The following is a 20,873-nucleotide window of genomic DNA, read 5'->3' as shown; positions in this document are numbered from 1 at the left end:
CTGTTTGTGTTTTTCAAATTTTAGGGTCTTTTTTGTGATTTCTTCAATTAAAATCTTATATTTAAAATTATACTAAACTATCTTTTATATTAATTATCCAGTTAGAATACGAAGCAGCTGCGTCTACCTACCCGTTTTCTTCCCTGTTGGCATTTTCAATGAAGTAAGCGTTTCCTGGCAATGGCCTCCTGCTGGCCCAGCAGTGGACAGAATCATCTTCTTTACGTTCACCGGCTTTATCGGTTTATCCATTCCAAATATACAAATAATATCCTTTAGAAACTTTATTTCCCATTTGAAATGCTCCGTTTATATTACCATGCCACCAACCCCAAAAGCAGAAAAATTTGTTAAATTGTACCTTTTTCCTGTTCGCATATTAATCGAAGAATCTTCGCTAAAGACAAAGCAAAAAGAGGTAGATTCTTTGGCCATTCAGCTGACAGAGGTATGATTTTCGTAGCAGTACTTGTCAGCTATTTGCAGATTTATAGTTTTTCCTCCTTTCTTGTTAGCTGTAAAATGTAAATTTTATCATCTTGAATCCTCCGGCTCCACGAGAATTTTCTCTGTTCAGTATAAGGCTGAGGCTTCAGTTTCAGCGGTCTTACACGTCATTGAAGATGCCGTTCAATTTTCTCCTTACTCAGAACTGATTCAACTTTAAGACGGTTCACTGGGTGATACAAGGTATTGAGCTTATGATTCATTTGTGGTTCTGCGACTCAATCATTAGTTACTGAACTTTCTCGGAGCAAGTAAAAGTTTTTGGTGCAAACTGATACTGGGCGATCCTCCAAAAATCACTGGAGAGACACGATGGTCACTCCTCAAACTTAAGGAGTTAAGGATAGGATATTTGCTGTATTTGTAGAACCTGTTATTAGAAGACACAAGATTAAGGTACTCCTGTAAATTTTATGGCTTAAACGTCAACGAGCCACCCCGCCTTCCATTGACAACTAGAGTCAACGAAGAAGCCATCCTTCACAAATGCCACATTTTTTCGATGATTGGGGCCGTCAAAGAACTTAATTGCTGTCAATTACTGCATTAAACCTCAAAGTCGGAAATGGAGTAGATTTATCTGAGTGTCAGCTATTTCGGAAAATGTGATTTCAATAAGAAATGAATGCTAAAAAATGCACTCATCCTTTTGTTCTGTAACTTTTGTAGGATTGACCTTCACGAGGAAACATGAAGACTCTGTAGCAGAAAAGATGCTTAAGCAATACAAAGTTTTGTCAGATGCTGTGAATAATAATTTATTCAATACCAGGTGCAACTTACACTGAAGAAATGGGTTATGCAATGAGTAGGCTGGATATAGAATCTAACCTTTGTGATAGTGGAAATACCGTCCATGAAGGCTGTAGTAGTCGACAGACTAACAAACCAATGAAAATTGTAGACAACGAAATTGCGCAGATTACAAAGTTGAAGTCAACACCCCATCATCTGCTAAGCCGAGTTGGAGCCGGAAGGCCTCAGTTGCCTGTTTCACCTGTCAAAATGTTGGCAGGTCGGGAATCTAATTACTCAGGCTCGGGAAGGTTTTCATCAGCCGATTGTTGTCATATCTTGAGCAGGTATTTGCCAGTCAATGGTCCCTGGCTTATAGATCAAATGGCAACTCGAGCATATGTGTCTCAGTTTTCAGCTGATGGCTCCCTATGTGTTGCTGGATTTCAGGTAATATGTTTTCTACTTCAACTTTTTAATCCTTATAGTTGAGTGTCCCATATATTACCTCTTTTATATAATCATGTTGCATATAATGTACGTTACATCCTGGACTAGAACAGAAGTAATTGAAAATTGAAATATGAAACTGGAACCATGAGTTTCCATCATCGGGAAGTGTGAAGCTTGTCTCATTCATGTCAGTGTTTGTGATTTCTTATATGAAAGAAAGGAGAACAGAAAATATGTATGCAATAGTTTTAATTAAAATGAGAGCATCTATATTACAGGGAAGCCACATAAGAATATACAATGTGGACAAAGGTTGGAAAGTTCAGAAGAATATCCTGGCCAAAAGTTTGAGATGGACAATCACTGATACCTCTCTTTCCCCTGATCAACGCTATCTTGTGAGTTTTTGCATTTCGTTACGCATGAAGCATATATGCCTATGCCTTTACAAATTATGATAGTTCATTTCTCGATATTAGTGCTGTGCATATTTATACTTTCTTTAGCCTTTATACAAATAGCAATTATTCTTTTTAATTTCAGGTTTATGCTAGCATGTCTCCTATTGTGTACATTGTAAATGTTGGGTCTGCTGAGACAGACTCCCTGGCAAATGTTACGGTACTGACTTGTTACTACTAATTCTGCTTGCTGGTTTTTAAATTTTCTCCTAATTGCAATTCAATAAATAGTGTCCTTGTTTCTAAACCTAACGAATGTAAAAGACTGCATCAAGGATTTCAAAATCAAATCTTTAAAGATGTGTGCCAATCAGAACTGCTGTATGTTACATAATAAAAGCCGTATTCTTATCATAAATAATGTGTTCCAGCTCATATGGCATGCAGGAGATTCATGAAGGTTTGGATTTTTCTTCAGATGATGATGGAGGTTACTCTTTTGGAATCTTCTCCGTGAAGTTTTCAACTGATGGGAGAGAGTTAGTTGCTGGAACTAGTGGTGATTCTATTTATGTATATGACCTTGAAGCAAATAAGCTGTCTCTACGAACTTTAGCACACGGGGTAATGATACTAGGCATAAATGCTTCATTTTGTTTAACTTACATTTTACACGACTATGATAAGACCCACTGCCACTTGGACATAGGGAGAGAAACAGGGGGGAATGGCAAAAGGGCAGAAAATGGGGATCTATTGGTCCAAAGGAAAACATCGGGGTTAAAAGTCAGAAAGAGCAGTAAATAGGAGAAAAATAAGGGATTCATGATGAATGGATGGATTTCTGTGGGATATATAAGAAAGAAGAGCAGTGAAGGTTGAGGGCAGAGAAGAACTTTGGAGGTGTGGCTTGGGCCTTTGGGTGGAGAGCGCCAACCTCTAGAAAGTTTGGCAACCTGTTATGTTCAATAGAGTTCGTAGTGTCTGTGGTGCGACTTGTATCTTCTGTTATTGTTATCTGTATCCTCCCTGTGTCAGTTATATTTTGTGTCTCTGTATAAGCATCAGAGTAGTGTTTTACCTGAGTGTAATGTATTTTAGCTCTTTTTTTTTTTTTTTTTTTTTTAAATCTTCGTGTGTAAATCTGTTCTAAACACAGCAAGGGTTTGGAAGCTTTTGGTCAAAGGTCCTATCAGACTATAACAGTAGTGCACTTATAACATGTCCTGGCAGCGTCTAAAGTAAATTTTTTGGGTAAATATTTTTGGGGTCTGAGTTGGAGGCGGGGTGGATGTGATGTGTTCCTTCATTCTTGAAACCATTGAACCCTTGCTTATATGATTAAATATTGGTCTTGAGGTAATGGACAAACATTCAGACACGCATATGCAAAACCACAACTGTTCCAGACCCAGTGGATGGATTTCCATCATCCTTTTTTGGCCCCAGTGAGAAAACTTTTACCTTATATAGTGATTGCGGTGGAACAAAAATATTTGCTAGAGTAGCTTCTAACATTTGATATATTTTTTATGCTGTAGTCTGATGTCAACACAGTATGTTTTGCTGATGAAACGAGCCACCTTATTTACTCCGGAAGTGATGACTCTTTCTGTAAGGTATGTCAGATGGAGTTCAATTAACATTCTTCCAGTTGAGTTTCACAACCTCTACTTGCGTATGGAACTTGCTGCCACCCATAGCATAGGAAGACACTTTAAACACCCTTAACTTTAAGATCTAGGTAATTTGAGAGTTTTTCTTAGTTTATCTGGGTTGATTTTTTCAAATTCTTTTATTTGCTTATTTTCACTTAATCCAAAATTTCCATATAAAGAAGTTTGTGAAAGCAACAAGTTTATTTTGGTTCTTTTTGTCTTTCTAATTGACGCATTCTAAAGAAGAAGGTTTATTTAGGTATGGGATAGACGTTGCTTAAATAATAAAGACAAGCCAGCAGGAGTTCTGATGGGACACCTTGAGGGAATTACATATATTGATAGTCGCGGTGATGGACGCTATTTCATTTCAAATGGCAAAGATCAGACCATCAAACTGTGGGACATTCGCAAAATGTCATCTAATGTTAAGTGGTATGCCCATCCATTAACACCCGACGATATTATATTTTGATGAAGAGATTCTTGATTAAACTCAATCTTAGAAAAGAAGGAAACCAAACAAATCATACATAGAAATCTAAGCATGTAAAAAAATGAGTCAGATTGAAAATTCTGCCTGACATGTTTAAATGTGCGCTCGTAATTGGATTGATCTGTCAGATCTATTTACGAAATTGTCATTTTGCTGTCTATGTATTGTTCGTTAAAATGGCATACCGTCTAGTAATTTTCTTGTCTTCAACGATTGTCTGTTTGTACGTTTAGAAAATTGAAAGATCACATGATGAATTTCTAAATTCAAGGTAAGGACTTACAATATTTATAGACCTTCTAAGCTAGCTGTTGAAATGTCTATCATAGCGTATTATTCTGGGAGGGCGATAATATATAGCTTCTAGAGGATATATTACTGTTGCATCAATGAGCTATAACAAAATTTTCTCTTCATTTAAGCAATCCTGGGTATAGGAGTTACGAATGGGATTACAGATGGATGGATTACCCACCTCAGGCAAAAGATTTGAAGCACCCATATGATCAGTCAGTGGCAACATATAGAGGTCATTCTGTTTTGCGTACTCTTATCCGCTGCTATTTCTCCCCAGCATTTAGGTGAGCATTGAGTCAAACTGGCATTTTTTTTTGTCCTTTTTCTTTTTGTGTTCTACTTATGAATTTCTTTTAGCCAATCAAGTTTTCATGGCGACTCTGGATCCAATCTCTGAAAAATCATGATTTGATATGGCTTGATGATTTGCCTATGTGTTTTGCAAAAGGAGGAAAGAACAATGGGTGGGACAAGATAGACAAATCTTCCACCCAATTTGCTGGGCAATTTAATCTGTGAAATCTAGATATTGGTTTCTCCCTTCAAGATATTATTGACCTTAATCATAGGCCATTATGAATTAATATTTCATTTCATTAATGTCTGCTTCTTCAAATGTGCAGCACTGGCCAAAAGTACATCTATACTGGATCACACAATGCGTGTGTTTATATATATGATCTGGTATGTAATACCAACACACTAGTGCTATATCTATCTACATTCACTTCTGTAGTAAAAAGTAGTGAAGGAAATGGAGTTTTGACTGATTGTGTATGTTGGAACAGTTGAGTGGAGCGCAAGTTGCAGCACTGAAGCACCACAAATCTCCAGTAAGGGATTGTAGCTGGCATCCTTACCAAACTACGCTGGTTAGCTCCTCATGGGATGGCGATGTTGTGAAATGGGGGTTTCCTGGGAGCAGTGAAGTTCCAGCCCCTTCCACTAAGATGAGAATCTGGAGAACACGCTTTTTTGAAGATTAAAACAGCGTCTCTCGCTAATCAAAGTTTGTGCTTCGTGCTTGACATGTCATGAAGTTTCATATGAACTTTATGTTCCAAATTTCACCGTGTATAAATAATCACGCAAATAAGTTGAGTTCATTTACGTGCCCATCACATCCCCTGTTCTGTAAATCTGCCTCATTATGCTTTTTAACTCTTCAGCCCAAGCTTCTGCTTGTGTGCTAATAATTATTGTGTACATATTTCAAAAGATCAAACATAATGATGAATGATTCTGATTTCTCTTTCGTGGCGCCTTTGCTCCTTCTGTCCTTCACGTTATATAAAAGCATCAAATGCATAGTAATTTTTTTTATAATAAAAATAACGATAGTTGAATATGTATATATTTTTGGCCAAGAATAACGTTACCTAAATAATCTTTATGACTCAATATTAGCGAGTTAGGTCCTTTAATTTTAGTACACTAATATTTTGACCAAATTCAAGTGCGCATCACCGTTGCTTGTGTCATTGACGCTGTGAGATGGGTGGTTTCTCGTTGAAAGGGATGGGCGCTACCTGCCCTTGCTGTCCGGTAATGATCCCAAAGATGAGAAAGGCACAGAGAAATAATGGGGCAATGAAGACTGAGATTCTGTTATATGTTAAAAGACTGTCATGGCGTAACATAAAGGAGTCTACATACATGTCAAAGAAATGGTTTTGAAGATACAACAGATAAATATACACGGACATTGTTATTTTGGAGGATAAAGACGCATGGTGCAGTGCATGGAAATTTCCTATTCTGTGTTTGTAAGAACGACGCCAAAAAAAGCTTAAGTTGTCAGCAGTAGCACTCAGCAAGACAACAATCGGAGACGATAGAATGAGTTGGATAGTAAAGCATGGGTCTACGTTGTTAGACTTGGAGCATGTGTGTGTTAAAGTAGTTTAACTGCCGCTTCACTCTTCCCACTCCATACTCACCTAATCCCTGTCTTCTAACACTTTGTCTTCCTTTCCTATCATGTGCTTCCTTTCTCCTTTTGCCCCCACAGGGCGACAATGAGTAGCTTCCAATGTAAAATAACAAAAAGTGACTTCTCCATGTAAGCAAAGCTAGAATCTTTCTAGAAAAGCAACACCCCAGAAATTAAAAAACAAATAAACCCAATGATGAGTAGTTCTGTAATTGACAACTCCGGGCAGAAAATGAACCATCATGCTAAAATAATGGATCACGGTACATTAGTAAACAGTACGTAATATGGAACATTGACTTGCAGCTGCAGCTTCTTTTCTCTATTCACAAATCTTATTCACTCCATCAATTTTCGCCAGTAACCCCAGCAATTAAATAAACGAATAAAAAGGCATAAACATAAATATAAATATAAAAATAGAATGCAGAAAAAAACTGTATGATTTGGAGATCGGCATGATGCTTAGTTTAGCCCCTCCATTAGTTGCACTGAGAAGATGGCCTCGATTTCTGATTCCCGGCCTTCAGAGGGCAAGTGGTCTCTACGGGCGGGACCATGCAATTATACTGTAGACACAAGGAGCTGCTTAGAGGAATCTCAGCCGTCGGACTGATCGCTATCCCCGTCAGAAAATTGTGCTGTAAGTAGAGGATCTGTATGGTCGCATCCAATAACCGATCCGCGAAGCTGCTCGGAACCTGACCCGTGAACCGGTTGTTGTTGAGGTATAGATTTTGTACTGTTGAGAACATGGGCGACACTTGGCCCGACAACCGGTTGTAGCTCAGATCAACGGTTGGGATTTTCACCTGATCAACCGGTTGGACTACTCCCCAAAAATCATTCCTTTCTAATTGTAGATTGGTGAGCGGAAAAGAGAATATCCGACCCGGAAGGATGCCCGAGAATTTGTTCAGGCTAAGATCCAGATAGTTCAATTGGTCCATCCGGTTCAACAGCCGATCCACTGGCCCACTCAACTGATTCCACGATAGCGATAGATACTGGAGGGAGGCCGGGAGAGAATCGGGAGCCAGCGAACCGGAGAGAGCATTGTGCTTCAGGTCGAGCCGGGTTAGCGTCTGCGATGCAAACTTAGGCACCGAACCGGCAAGGTGGTTGTGGCACAGGATCACATTGTTTAACCCCGGTAATGCTCCGATCGACGGAGGAATGATTCCGGTCAACTGATTGTAGCTGAGGTCGAGGGTTTTGAGATTGCGCAACTGACCGAGGGTACCCGGAATCTCACCAGAAATGAAGTTCCGGCTGATGCCGAGGAATCTGAGGCTCTTCAAGTTAGATAATGTCAGTGGCAGAGAGCCGTATATCCTACCTGGAACTACCGTGAACTCGGCGAGAGAAGATAGCCTGCCGATGGCTGGGTCGAGCTTGCCGGTTAGGCCAGGGGCACCGGCTCTGGGATCCCCGAGATTGAGAGTAATGACCTTATCGGAATCACAGTAAACGCCGGCGAAATTACATGGGTCGGAAGTGAAATCCCAAGAAGAAAGGAAACTGGATCCCGGCATGTCTTGCAGAGCCTTGCGAATGGATTGCAGAGCCAAGAAATCAACAGGGTCCAAAATGGCACGCACATGTAAATGACGTTGTGTCTGTATCAAACACATGAAAAGCAGCACGTATGAACCAATGCCACACCAGGATGCCCTTTGATCCGCCATGAAGGGAAAACTGAAGCTCCAGTCAAAGAAAGTAATGAAAGATGAGGGGGTCAAAAGCGTAACGTGAAAGAAGAGGGAGGGTTCGATGGATTTTTATAAGGGAAACAAAGGGAGCTTTTTTGGAGGCAGAGAACGCTTTTCCGTGAGAAGAACCTACCGGTTTCTCGTGGGAAACGGCGTGAAAGCTTTAATGGTGGAACTATATATCAGCATGAAACACAAATAGCCCGGGCAAAGATTACAGAGGAAGAATTTCGTAAACAGGAAAACGGGTTAAACAGAGAAAGAGATGGGAAGAAAGAGTGAGAAACAGATGGCTTGAAAGAGAAGCAAATGCTGAATCTTTTTCCTTTGTGGTACCACTCTCAATCGCTATGCTTTTTCATTATTTTGGCTTCTCAGAGAAGAAGCAATGACTACCCCAGACGTTGATACTAACCCCGATTCTCTTTCTCCCTCTATATATCAGCAGCAACTCCGAGATAAGTTTCAGGCAAAATGGCAAATACAGATACTTTAATCGTATAGTGATTTTAATAATGGCGTGTTTTTTTGTTTCTTCACAAGGCATAGGCTGGGATCAAACGGTTGTCCGAGCCTACGTGGGCTCCAGACCTGAGATCTGGACGACAGCTCATGCGGTTCCACGCGGTGGTTCGGGTGCAGATCACGTGACCACGCACGCAGTCTTGTTCCTCCAAAAGCATAAACGACGGCTTTCTTGAAATTTTAGTGGGTCTTAGCACCCGTACTCGTAGCCTTCCCTTCCATACCATACGTTGAATTTTTTAAAAAAAATATTTCAATTCTGCCCAAATGCCACATGTTGATGGCACGTGTCAGACCCCTTTTTTTTTCCCACCCCCAAAACAAATTCCAGGACTAGGCAAAGCTGTCACTTGTCCTCTATCCACCGATATTGACAAAAGAAAAACAATAGTAAAGCGAAATGTGATATATTTGTTTTGCTTAAAGAAATAATTTGTGATTAATAATATAATACAAGCGCAGAGTTAAATGAAAAGAGGTGGGTGAGCACAGAAAGTAAGCGGGGGTCGGGTTTTGATGTGGTAGAAGGCAAAAAAAAAAAAAAAAGAGGCAAAGGCGTAGGTAATGCGTGAGGATGGGGATGGGTATTGGGTAAGAGACAGCTAGCGATGCTGTAAAAGAATAGAAAGGCGAGACGTGGGTGGTGGTATTGTCTTCTCTTGTTGTTTCTTGTGTGGACTGGACTGGACTGCCATTCTCTTTTATTTCACCAGTCAATGGACCCAGCTCAGGCTCCCACTCACGCACTTCTTGTGCATTTTTCTCTCTGCCAAACCTCACCCTTTCTCTGCCGCCTAGCTGTTTCTGTACAACTTCACACTTTTAATCTCCTCTTCTTCTTTCTCATATGACATTTAAACTAAATAAAAACAAGCAAGAAAGAGAAATTTAACCACCCCCTTTTGGTTTGATTGCAAGGTAACTTGAAGCTGAAGTTAGCCCCTAATAGACACACAGGTTAGAAAGAGATGTGTTTCAGTTGGAGTCAAAGATATGGATTGTTGAAGCTTGTCTACCCTTTTTAACCAAATACCATGTGACACAGAACGAAAGTCAACATTTAACAGAATCACACCAACCATATCAGGTGCTCCCAAGCGTACTTGAGCAAAGTTTATTTCATTTCCATTTTCTTTTCTGCACCTTTTTCTTTAGTTTTACTTGCTTCCGCTGTGATAGAGTCCCCAGCAAGCCAACTTCTCTAATAATCCATCTTACTTAACATCTTTTGCCCCAGCAGGCTATTACGTTGAGCCCAAGTTATTGTTAATATCAAATCTGAACGATGACGACCTGCATAATGATATTTCCTTCCACTTCGTCAAACTCATGAATTATGACTGTGAGAGAACAAGTGACTATGGTCCCAAAAATTTAGAGACGAACAGTCATAGTACTATCGATAAACATATATAATCAAAATTACTTGAACTGCTCCGTTCCTAATTTGGCAGAATAGAAATCAATGAAGGCAGCTCTCAGAAACAGTTCGAATGGCCCCCCTTTTGTTCATTAAAAGAAGTGTGGAGAGGTGTAAGGATCACACCAACTCCAACAAAACCAAAGCCCCCACTCTTCTTCTTTTTTTTCTCTCAAAATTTCCTCGCCTAGTAAATGACCTTCAATTATGGAGGTTGAGGTAGCCTGATGAATAGTCATTGCACTATATATAGGTCTATTTATTTTCCCTCAACGTCCCTACAAGATTCATCGAGCACGCGTATTATAATTTAAACTGTTATGCCGTCTTTTTCATATTTGCTACGCTACCATGATCGCGCATAGGCTGATCTTCAAGCCATTGCAAAACTAATCAACCATTATCCATACAAGGAAATTGTTGGGGGTTTCTTAATTAAAGTTCCTATTAAGACTCCAAATTCGATGCATCAGGTAACAAGGCTTATAATAATTGAGTCATTCCATATTACCACTGAGTATTTGGTCTGTTACACACATGGACCCGGCGTACATTGTCTTCACCTGTTTTCCATATATGCCATTCAGATCTGCAACCTCTTGCCCATCTATTTTATGCGTCTCAAGTTACATGAAACTGAACTCGAAGAGGCTTTAAACTACTACCTCTTATCCTTAATACAGGACCTCATTTGATTTTTATTTTGGTTATAAATATAAGACCCTCAATCCACTTTGTTTTTAATATTTATGTTTTTTTTTTTAAGATAGTCCTTCGAACAATAGTATTCTAGCCAATACATTTAATTAGTAAGGATATTTTAAGAAAGACAACACCTATTTACAACAAATAACCAACTTAACTTTTTTCCTTAATCTTCTTAAATTAGTCAACTAATTCTTATAATTAAAACCAGAAGTAGTATGTAATATAATAATGACAAAGCAACTGTGCTCTCTTTTTGCAGAGAAGTCCAAACTTTTGTCTCTGCCTAAATAATAATTTTGCCCAAAGATTTACTTAATAATATTTGAAAGTTTAAGAATGGAAGGAAATAACGGAGACTAAAATATCTCGAAGAAATTATTTGCCACAGTCGTGTGATTAGTTCAGTATATAATTTGAAAACTTACAAATTACCCGGCTTTCATATGTCGAGGCTGGGTTATAGTCTAATGGATGTCATGCTATTCTCCTAAACGTCACGTACACATGAGCGCATCAGGCCCAAACTCCTTTCTGGCCGAAAAAGGCCCAAACTCCTTATATTAGGGAAAGTTGTCATGTACTCCTCCTGTTGTACAACAGAACTGCCCGAATGGATGCGGAATGGCTTGCTACAACGATTGACTTGAAAGTTGAAACTTGTATGTAATTCAATTTACATGAATTAGCAAACTCATAATGAATACGTCTGTGTCTTCCTATGGTGTCTTAGCTTTTTCCATACACTTGACATACACATGTTTGATCAAGAAGCTAGGGAGGGCAGAGAAGGATAGAGGAAGCTGATGTTCAATTCGTTAGGGCTACTACTCAGAATGGAGGAGCTCTTCCTCCAGGACTTTACGAACAAACGAAAGTCGAGTCTTCTTCATGTGCTTGCAGCCGCTAAGGTTGCCGCTCAGAAGCTGCACAACCTGCACCAATATCTCACTTGCTAAATCAACTTTTGTGAAAAGCACTAGATTTGCTCATATCTCACTTCTAGAACACTGAATGAAGAGCATATATACAAGTTTCGTTGAAATTTAAGGAGAAAATACCTGTCTCATGGAGGGCCGACGAATTGCGGATTGTTGGATGCACAAAGAGACTACCAAGAGCGCCAAATGAATCTGACGACAGTCATAGTCTTGGCCTAGTGAAGGGTCAACCAACTCCCTAATATCATTCTTTTTCAGCAATGGTCTTGCCTGAAATGAAGTTAACATAAAGGGGAAAACATACTGATGCGGTCAGTATTCTATTCGCCGCGTACGAGGAGGGGGATCTGCGTTGAAGCCAGATAACATCCATACCCACAAAACAAGGCTTTGCTGTGAATAATCAAGTGCTCGCCGCCCAGTGACCAATTCCAAAAGCAATACACCGAAGGCATATACATCTGTTTTCTCGTCTACTATGCCATGAAGCAAGTATTCTGGAGCAAGGTAGCTGTGACAATCCAGATGGGAATTTTTAGTTTTAAATTAAATTTAAAACCATGTTTTGTAACGTAACGGGCCAAAGAGTAATTGGAAAGGTCACAATTCACAAACCCAAAAGTCCCTTCAAATTTTGAAACGGTGTGATGAGTCCAATTCTCCGGTAGCCATTTTGCCAGCCCAAAATCACAAATCTACAATATAATTTCGCCAATCAAATTCTGGAAGTTAACCGAGGATAGACTGTACATTAGACAACAGCAGTACTTCTTTTTTGTGCAAGCTACGTTGGTCAAGAGTAAAATATAGAAATAAAGCACGCCGAGCACATGCCTGAGGTTCAAAGTCCTTCATAAGCAAGATATTTGCAGCCTTTATATCCCTGTGGATAATTCTCCTATGACAACCCTCGTGAAGATAAAGTATACCTTTAGCCGTTCCCAACGCAATTTTGTGCCTTGCGCACCATGGTAGTTTCTCCTTCGAACCTTGCGCAAAATCCCAAAAGATAAACAAATTGAAATTGAAAAGGTCAGTGAATTCGGGTCTAAGAATTGGTAACACGGGAAATTCATGACTGAGAATTGTGGGCATACCATAAAGCAACGAAGTTAAGCTCCCCTTTTCGGACAATTCGAGGACAAGATGCATTCCTCCTTCCACTCCATAGCCAACCAACTTAGAAGTATTGGGATGGTTCACATGCGCCATTATGCCCAGTTCTGATAAAAAGTCCCCTATGATCTCATCTGGGGTTCCTCGAGTTAGCCGTTTAATTGCCACCAGTTGACCATTTCGCAAACACCCTTTGTAAACTTCAGCATAACCTCCTTTTCCAATCAAATTCTCTGCACCAAATAACGTAAAATTTTACAAGACTATCTCGTATTATTAACAAAGATAACTCAGAGGCGAATTACATACTCTGGCTGAAATGATTGGTTGCCATTTGAATGTCATGGTAGGAGAAGATCTTGCATGGTAATCTGTGGGGGGATGAATCTGCATCAATGTAATGATTTGGCAGTGTAGTCTCCCTTGTGCCACGACTGAATCTCCTGGAGAGCTTGAGAACACTCAGAAAATGCAATGGGGCTATAGGTTTCTTTGATCTGGTCCCCAACGACTGAAGGAAACCGGGCCATCTAGAAGCAGGTGTTGACTTATCGTCTTCAGAGCCAGAACCCACCGTGGGTTCTTTGGAATAGGAGCCACTAGTTTCTGACTCTGGACTTCCAAAATATTCCTCCAGAACTCCAACGGGAGAATCTACCTTCTCATTCATTTCTTTTTGTTTTGGAGACCCAAAAAAGCAAAAAACCTACTCACCTTCTACTCGCCCTGAGTTTGGTTCAGAAGGCAGAACAAAATGAGGAATTCGAAGCCACTCATCAGACGGAAAAATGGAAAGGCAACCGACAACTATACTGTGCGAGAAAATGGAAACCACTAAGAACCGCTGTATTCGAGAAAAGAAATACCACGAAATACAGGCTTCCAACGGACGCTAAACTATCAGAATGGATGCTCAGAAAATATCAAAGAAATAGCGTGGAAGTAGAGGGAAGAGGAGAGGAACAGGGGAGGGCAGAGCAGTAAAAAGCAGAGGACAGAATCAGAGACGCAGACGTGATAAGTTCATTGCTTGGCCTCCCCGCTTCAACAAACAACAATCACTCTCCTTTTCAATGTTGCAGGCTCACAAGTCCACGTCCTGATCTCAAACATGTAAAAAGGAATTATTTTGGTTAATTTCGGATAGAAGATGGAGGCGTGGTAACGAAAAATGGAGAGTTACGTTGACGATACCGTCGGTTGAGGTAGAAAATTAGGAAGGAAATTAGAGTTAGGGTGTGGTGAGGTCATAAATGGGGGTAAGTGTCCGTGCAGGGGTGGCTGTGTGAGCTTCACTGTCAGAAAGTACGGTGCTTGGCAATGCTGACACTTTGCTTCGTCTCTCAACATCTGTCCTCTCCACACTCCACCATCAACATCAACCTTCCCCCCTCTCTCACAGGGCCAGGGAGCCAAAAAGATTTGAATTTCTTGTTTTTAATTGTAAATGTAGCCATGTAGGCGACAAATTAACGTACGCACTACATTGAGATGGAAGAATTTTCTGCTGGTCAAAAAAAAGATGGGGGAATTTTTTCAATCATGCTTATATTTGGTCCCAGGAAAAAAAAGGATGCCAGGCTCTTAGGACTTGGAAGCACTTAGGTTTATGAAATGCCTAAAATCCAATTTCGATTTCTCAGGTTTTACTCATTCAGGAAGCAATCATAATTATGAAATTAATTAGAAGAACATTTAAGATCGCGAGGCAGTTTCAGTTTATGCGTGGCCACTGGCCATGTCGAAATCGTCGTCGCCATTATTAGCGCTATTAATTATGTGAGGGACCTTATTAATTAACACTTTATCATTGGCCATTAATTAAGAAGTCACCCTCCCCCACAAAGCTAAGTTTTCCACCATTTACATTGGTAACCTCCTCTAAACCTAACGTGCAAATTGATGTATGGACTCTCAATCAATTGCCACTTTGCTTCGTAAATCTCCTCACAAACAGCGTAACATACGTTTATTTCCTATGCCAATCGTCCTATCCCACCATCCCATCATATTTTAAGTATAGATACTTCAATCTAATTCGTTGGCGTGTTTTATGACGCAGTCGCTATATGCAAAATCCAAATTGAAATTATCTGAGGGGGACCAAATTTAATCATGCTGATCAGATAATAATCATACCTGCACCCTGTATAAATCTCTCCTCGTTTTATCACGCCATCTAGTTGGTATAATTTATCATCATCTAATTAAGTATTTCTGCTTTTCTTTATGCATGGACGGTAGTGTCTTTTTCTTGCACTCATTAATATAAGCGACAGGTTGAGATATCAGATAACTTTCATTTAGAAACCAGAAAGTGACCCCCAATATATGACGTCGGACAGGTTGGTGTTTAAGCACGTCGTCAACGTTCATTTGGTATTTTGGTACCGGTTGGTGATTTCTTACCCATCTCACCACAGAAAAGCCAGATTTTCCCGTGTTCAGTACCATGATCTTGTATCGCCACCCAATGCCCTTAGTTTCATTTTCTCCCTACATTGTCAGTGTTGGTTGAAATTCTCTATCAGACTTAACACGACGCATAACGGTTTAACGACCAATAAAATGACCGGATTCCATTTTTAATATATTTCCCCTTTACCAACAACGAACTTAATGCAATGGTGAATTTTAGTCCCAATGGGAAAAAAGTCCTGATTTTTTCGATCATGTTTTCTTTGACAATTTGTTTATGGACCAAATGTACGATGGTTTGTTGACCAGCAAACTGATTTAATAAGTTCATTTAATTTTCCTGACAACCAGAAGCCAAGAAAACGCACACGCTGTGGACTCAGAAATCTCATATACATGCAACAGTCAAGCAATCGCAAAATCCAAGGGCCACGAAGCGTGAACAGTGTTTATTGCATTTGCACTATATTTTGTGCATGGCCCGAGCATAAAAGTTCTTCTTCTCCGCCATGCCTTGAGAACAGAAGGGAGGACATGCGAAACTGATTCTAGAGCAAGTAAAACAGTGTTTGAAAACGAGCAGCAAGTGTGAATATTGAAATTTGAAGTGTGAATTCACAACAAAAGTGAATGATTAAAATTTGAAGTGCGGTTCACAAGAAATACAAAAGATTTCACAACTCAAAATATAAATGTTTGAATGTGAATGAACTTGTGGATTCTCTTATTAGTTTTATAATGTTTATGTTTCGTATGAATCATTGAATTTTGATTGTAAATAGCTGAGTTTTTATTATAAATTGTTAAATTTTACTTATTCATTCACATTCAAACATTTACATTTTGAGTTGTGAATTTCTTTTTATTTTTTGTGAATCACCGAATTTGGGTTGTAAATTCATGAATTTTTGTCGTAAATCTTCAAATTTTACTTGTTCATTCACAATTAAATACTTGCATTTGGGGTAGTGAATTCCATTATGTTACTTACAAATCGCTAAATTTTTGTTATAAATTACTAAATTTCATTTGTAAATTGTTGAATTTTATTTGTTCACTTACACTTGGACACTTAAATTTGTCTTATTATATGTTATATATATTTTTCTTTGCATTACATAATTAAATGGTTTGATTGGCTTAATAGTCATATTACTTTTAGTGTGTCAAAAGATCATGGGTTTAAACCTTTCCCTGACCAGTTTATTTTAAAAAAATATCATTCGACCAATTATAGTGATAATTTACATTTATTTTTTAAAAAAATAAAAATAAAAGTTATTATTGTAATCTTGCTATTAATTTTAATTTTATTTTGGTTCAAAGAGGGGTTGACTGAAATTTTGAAATGTTAAGTGTTGACTGATATTAATCGGCTACAATAGTCCTTAAATAAATTTTTCCCCTTATTTTATCATAACTAGACCAGAAGCTTTGGGGTTTCCCCTTCGTGCATTTTATATTCACTTTTTTGTCCCAAAGCAGTGGATGGGAAGAAAAGAAGGGTTTTAGGAAGGTCAAAACACCATTTTTGCAACGCGTCGAGTTTTTGGAAGCATCCTTTTTAGGGTTAGGTATTCCTGCAATTAACATGCCTTTCTTGGTGCATAAGCGGTAAGTACCTCGTCCACCATCGTCAACATGGTACAGCTCCTCGCCCGCCATGTCTCTTTCCAACTGTTCAATTTCAAACTCCCTCTTCTATCAACGCATTCGCTGCACTCGTTCTCACCCTTCCACTTCTTTGACTCTGTAATGCCTCTTTTTCAATGCCACCGTCATCAATGTCTCTTTTCTTCCTCCTCCTCCTCCTCCTCGCTTTCTCACGGCCTCACCTATCTGCAAACAACGCGCCTTGCCCCCTCAAATTCACCATCCTTCGCGACGTCACCGGCAGTGTCAGACTACCTCGCGATCCCTCCACCCACTGCCAGTACGTCCGCAATGCTCTCCATCTTGTTCAATCCGATTATCTCCGCCGCTCTGGCTTCTTCCTTCCTCCCCTCAACTCTTCTGACTCCTGTTGGAATGATTTCCACTCTCACACTCGTCAATTTGACTCCAACTTTGATATTCGTTTCTCTTGTGGATTTCGAACCAGCTGGATCTCCCAGGGATGCATGAATATCACTACCCGAAAACAATTCGAAGCCTTTGTTTCCGAGCCGGTTCTTCAAGATGTGCAGTCGAGTTGCAGTCACTCGCTTGCGCATAAATCCCCTTGCTCTCTTTGTATTACTAGCCTGGCCAAGTTGTCCGCTTTGTACTTGAGTGGACCGTCGACTGGGAACGTCTCCAATTGCAGGGACTATTCATCAATTTATGCCGCTGCTTTCGTCAATCAGTATGGTCCCACCGACACCGGGACTGCTAAGTGCTTATTCTCCACGGATCTTGAATCTGCGAGCTCCAGTCGCAGGGTGGAGCACATTGTTATTGCGCTTGCTTTCGTCGTTTGTGTGTTGGGTTTGTTATTCGTGATTGGTGGGTTCTGGCTTTGTCGGAGATTGAACAAGAATAATAAGAGAATGAGAAAGTACAATATTAGCAGAACTGAGACGGTGCTCAATTCTGGGTTGAATTCCTTGAATGAGAGCACCACCTTGATCAGGTTCGCATTTGATGACATTAGGAAGGCAACTAGGAACTTCAGCCTGGACAACTTAATTGGGAGAGGAGGATACGGGAACGTGTATGGAGGCGTATTACCTGATGGGAGTGAAGTTGCAGTGAAAAGATTCAAGAACTGTTCGGCTGCAGGGGATGCGAGTTTCACTCACGAAGTTGAGGTCATTGCAAGCGTGAGGCATGTAAACCTTGTCGCCCTGAGAGGCTATTGCACTGCCACAACTAACTTAGAGGGTCACCAGAGGATTATTGTCTGTGATTTGATGAAGAATGGGAGTCTTCAAGATCATTTGTTCGGTTCTTCGGGGAAGAAACTCAGTTGGCCGACCCGTCAAAAGATTGCACTGGGCACTGCAAGAGGATTGGCTTATCTGCATTACGGGGCCCAGCCAACCATCATCCACAGGGATATAAAAGCCAGCAATATACTTCTGGACGACAAGTTTGAAGCAAAAGTCGCGGACTTTGGACTTGCAAAATTCTACTCGGAGGGAATGACGCACATGAGCACTAGGGTAGTTGGAACTATGGGGTATGTTGCTCCAGAGTATGCATTGTATGGACAGTTAACGGAAAGAAGTGATGTTTTCAGTTATGGTGTTGTGCTTCTTGAACTCTTGAGTGGGAGAAAAGCTCTTCAAATCAACGACGATGGCCAACCCTCTGCTCTCACTGATTGGGCCTGGTCACTGGTTAGAACAGGTCGACCTTTGGACGTAATTGAAGATGGGATGCCAGAAACTGGTGCACCACAGGTTATGGAGAAATATGTGTTGGTTGCTGTAGTTTGTTCTCACCCACAGTTATATGCGAGGCCGACAATGGACCAGGTGATGAGGATGTTGGAGTCGGATGAATCAGTACCAGCTATTCCTCAGAGACCCATTCCTCTGGTTGCTAGGAGGACTGATATTGAGAGAGCTATCAGCAGTTGTACATTTGAGGGTGACCATCATTCTTCTTTTAATTCTAAGAATGAAAATGAACCAAGTTGAGGATCCAGAATCATGAGTGTATATAACTGTACTCCCCGGGTTGGTTTCGATGTGATTAGTTTTTTTCCTTTTTTTTTTTTTCCTAATATAATATTGGATTGCTGGTTGCCGGAAGCATTGTATGTAGAGAAGGCAAAACATGTGCTCTTATAACTCTAATGGAAGCAAGAGTCGGCTCTTTCTTTGTCTTTGGTCATTATATTCTTCCCTTTTCATGGGCTCATTAATTTCAGGGTTGTATAATTCACTTGGAGTTAATTTATCATTTTGGTAAAAATTTTCGATGAAGGCGTTCAGCCGAGCCGGCTGCTTTATTTTTCATCGAACTGTCCTACTGATGCGATGCAGCAGAGTCTATAAACAGGGCGGATGCGTAGAGCCTTCTAGGCCAAGAAGACCGGCCTGTGAATGTGTTATTAGAAGAGGCTTTACGATTTATTATGAAGGTGTCTTTTTCATGATCATCTATAGGGTCGGTTCTAACAAAATGGATTAAAATTAATGCTCGAATCCTTATAAGAGAAATCTTTATATTTAGTATACGATAGTGTCTCAAATAAGATTATTTTTAGTAAAACACACCTTATAAAAATATTTGTTTATTTATTTTTACTATGTGCTTCTATATGTGACCATGTAAGTGTCTCTTTATAATGAAGGAGGAACAGGTTGGGTTGTGGGCTGGTGCAGATTGCCTTCTGATCAGGCTTAATGGGTCTGTTCTTCTTTTTTAATAGAATATTTAGATAAAAATCAAATTATAGTTTTAAAAATAATGTTGCAATATATAAAATAAATATGTAAAGAAATTTATTTTAATTTATAAAAAAATATTTTTAAAAAGTATTTTTTATCAATTCCAAACACCCCTCAAATGTATACTTGCGCATGCGACCCGACTTGTCTTCAGTTCACTCCCCCCGGGGGGTGAAGGCAGTTAATTAAGAATACGATGATAAGTTATTGGCAAATTGGCTTTTCCAAACGACAGGTCAACCTAAGTACTAACATGGTTTTTTTTTTTTTAAATACATAATGTACTAACATGTCTTAATTCTGAAGTCTTGAAAATAATAGTATTTACATATAACCAATTGAAGATGGGAGAGGCTGGCCCGTTGACATGTTAGTGGGTCTGTTTCATCCCTGACCACAGAAAGTTTATGTTGCACTTACACAACACTTGCTCACCTACCAGCTTATTTTATGCTACTAAAAGGATGTTTAGATGAAAACCAAATCATGATTTTAGAAGTAATTTTACGGTTTAGGAAGTAAATATGTAGATAAGTTTATCTCGATCTGTGAAAAAGTACTTTTTAAAAGCACTTCTCATGTCATCCAAACACCTCCTGAGTCACAAACAACGAGTTCGCGCTCATTACATAATCTATGCATGGGATGACGAAATTAATATGATAAAGAGACAAAAAGTAATAATGAACTCCATCACTCTTGATAGAGGACTGGGCCCTCTTACGACGAGGACGAAGAAAATTTGCCCTGTTCGCGGCCCGGTCTATCTTCATCAAGGACTTTTTTTTTTTGGCTGGGCAGAAATTTGGAGTTTGCTTGAAAATCAAAAGAATACAAAACTTGCACACAAGCAGACAAGTACCTCATCCCCGTAGCTAGGCAATCCTTTTTAAAAAAAAGAAGAAAAAGAATCCTTTTCAATTACAGGTGATTAATGTTCTGGTGCTGCGTCATAGTCATTTTGTACGGACACGACAATCTTCCCCAGAATAACATGCCAAAAAATAAGCTGTCGTTAGGATTAATAAAGAATGCAGGTAACATGACTGTTCTGTTGTTCTTTTGTGCAGCCTTTTAAAGGCGTTATTTTCCTCAAGCTTCGGCTTGCCTTTCCATGTTAAAAAAAAAAAAAAAGAATGCAGGTCCAGTCCTTCAAAAATACATGAACAATCACATA

At 39.6% G+C, this 20,873-nt stretch overlaps 3 protein-coding genes and 1 pseudogene across 5 annotated transcripts; 2 read left to right on the top strand and 2 right to left on the bottom strand.

The window, feature by feature from the left end:
* Positions 1 to 316: 316 nt before the first annotated feature.
* LOC114759261 (LEC14B protein) lies at positions 317 to 5,802 on the top strand. 2 transcript variants are annotated; one of them, XM_028948414.1, is made up of 11 exons: positions 317 to 448; positions 578 to 690; positions 1,177 to 1,692; positions 1,974 to 2,093; positions 2,239 to 2,316; positions 2,544 to 2,720; positions 3,638 to 3,715; positions 4,014 to 4,189; positions 4,673 to 4,831; positions 5,171 to 5,231; positions 5,336 to 5,802. In XM_028948414.1, the coding sequence occupies exons 3-11, from the start codon at positions 1,300 to 1,302 to the stop codon at positions 5,531 to 5,533; spliced, it is 1,440 nt and encodes a 479-aa protein (XP_028804247.1). In that variant the 5' UTR covers positions 317 to 448; positions 578 to 690; positions 1,177 to 1,299; the 3' UTR covers positions 5,534 to 5,802. The 2 variants fall into 2 exon arrangements, with proteins under 2 accessions (XP_028804247.1, XP_028804248.1); XM_028948415.1 differs by lacking the exon at positions 578 to 690.
* An 851-nt stretch (positions 5,803 to 6,653) lies between these two features.
* On the bottom strand, positions 6,654 to 8,681 carry LOC114759196 (LRR receptor-like serine/threonine-protein kinase ERL1; annotated as a pseudogene).
* A 2,635-nt stretch (positions 8,682 to 11,316) lies between these two features.
* LOC114759165 (receptor-like cytosolic serine/threonine-protein kinase RBK2) lies at positions 11,317 to 14,068 on the bottom strand. Of its 2 annotated transcripts, none has more exons than XM_028948266.1 (7): positions 13,209 to 14,068; positions 12,881 to 13,132; positions 12,618 to 12,784; positions 12,399 to 12,478; positions 12,159 to 12,294; positions 11,904 to 12,053; positions 11,317 to 11,777 (listed from the first exon to the last, which is right to left on the bottom strand). In XM_028948266.1, exons 1-7 carry the CDS (start codon positions 13,567 to 13,569, stop codon positions 11,670 to 11,672), a joined length of 1,254 nt encoding a protein of 417 aa, XP_028804099.1. In that variant the 5' UTR covers positions 13,570 to 14,068; the 3' UTR covers positions 11,317 to 11,669. The 2 variants fall into 2 exon arrangements, with proteins under 2 accessions (XP_028804099.1, XP_028804100.1); XM_028948267.1 differs by having other exon boundaries at positions 12,618 to 12,772.
* Positions 14,069 to 16,884: 2,816 nt separating this feature from the next.
* On the top strand, positions 16,885 to 19,016 carry LOC114759164 (probable LRR receptor-like serine/threonine-protein kinase RKF3). The gene has a single exon (XM_028948265.1). It carries the CDS (start codon positions 17,087 to 17,089, stop codon positions 18,938 to 18,940), a length of 1,854 nt encoding a protein of 617 aa, XP_028804098.1. The 5' UTR covers positions 16,885 to 17,086; the 3' UTR covers positions 18,941 to 19,016.
* Positions 19,017 to 20,873: the final 1,857 nt, after the last annotated feature.

Source organism: Neltuma alba, unplaced genomic scaffold (assembly GCF_004799145.2).
Source record: "Neltuma alba isolate B1F8T4 unplaced genomic scaffold, ASM479914v2 tig00010802_pilon, whole genome shotgun sequence".
Taxonomy (NCBI): Eukaryota; Viridiplantae; Streptophyta; class Magnoliopsida; order Fabales; family Fabaceae; genus Neltuma; species Neltuma alba.
The sequence above is the reverse complement of the archived record's forward strand: the minus strand, read 5'-3'. Positions and strand labels throughout refer to the sequence as shown.